Source organism: Condylura cristata, unplaced genomic scaffold, assembly GCF_000260355.1.
Source record: "Condylura cristata isolate star-nosed mole 26May11 unplaced genomic scaffold, ConCri1.0 scaffold00018, whole genome shotgun sequence".
In the NCBI taxonomy this organism is placed as follows: Eukaryota; Metazoa; Chordata; class Mammalia; order Eulipotyphla; family Talpidae; genus Condylura; species Condylura cristata.
In genome coordinates, this window is record NW_004567119.1 from 22105318 (window position 1) to 22106186 (window position 869).

Below are 869 nucleotides of genomic sequence, written 5' to 3' on the forward strand. Positions count from 1 at the left end.
GCGGGGAAGGGGCGGGCGGAGGGAGGAGCCGGAGAGGGGGAAGGGGAGGGAGCGCGGGCGAGGGAGAGCTGGGGCGAGCGAGAGCAAAGAGCGAGCGCCGGGGAGAGGAGAGGGAGGGAGCGGAGCGCAGCGAGAAAGACACACGCACGCGGAGACACACGGCCACTGGGATTCCATTAGAAAAAAGTGAGACGAGCGGGGTTAGCGGGAGAAGATTTTTTTTGAATCTTTTCTTCGTCTTGGTGCGAAAGAAGCGACTCGCGTCTCGTCCTCGAAGCTCCCACTGGATTGTTCCCTGGCGCGGACGCCCGTCGGTGGATTTCTTCGCTGGTTGCCTTTCATCGGACCCCCGCCCTCGCCGCCGCCTCCTAGTCCTTCACCCGCGCGGCGCCTCTGTCCACCTCCCCATCCCCTCTGGGCAGCGCGGGGGGAATCGGACCGCGCGGACTCGCGCCTCCGGGACCCGCGCGGGGAGGGCAGCGCTCTGGCCCCGGCTCCGGCTCGTAAAGCAGACCTGCACGTACCTACGTGTCCTTTGATTTTAGTGGGCACGGGGGGTGTCGAGAGGCAGCCCGACGCCCTCCTTCCCCCCACCCCCTCCAGCCAGAGGCAAGGACCGCGCGATTCGGGATCTTCTTCGGGTGGACTAGCTGGGATCTCCGCATTGGATTTGGGGCTGATTATCACGGCTTGGCTATTATTATTGTTATTTTTTTTTACCCAAGGGAGAAAGACAAAAAAAAACTGTGGGATTTATTTAACATGATCTTGGCAAACGCCTTCTGCCTCTTCTTCTTTTTAGGTGAGTACCCGCGGGCGGCGAGGGCACCTCGTCCGTGGAAGCCCGGGGGGCAGCGCAGGGCCGCGCG

The 869-nt window shown here is 62.7% G+C and overlaps 1 protein-coding gene across 1 annotated transcript in view; it reads left to right on the top strand.

Moving 5' to 3' along the window:
• The first annotated feature begins 79 nt into the window (after nt 1-79).
• The window catches only part of GFRA2 (GDNF family receptor alpha 2), a 77875-nt gene continuing 77085 nt past the window's right edge, over nt 80-869 (top strand). Inside the window, exon 1 of the mRNA XM_004685424.2 lies at nt 80-802. Within this exon, the coding sequence (XP_004685481.1) occupies nt 763-802 (40 nt within the window). The 5' untranslated portion in view covers nt 80-762. The remainder of the gene's footprint in view (nt 803-869) is intronic.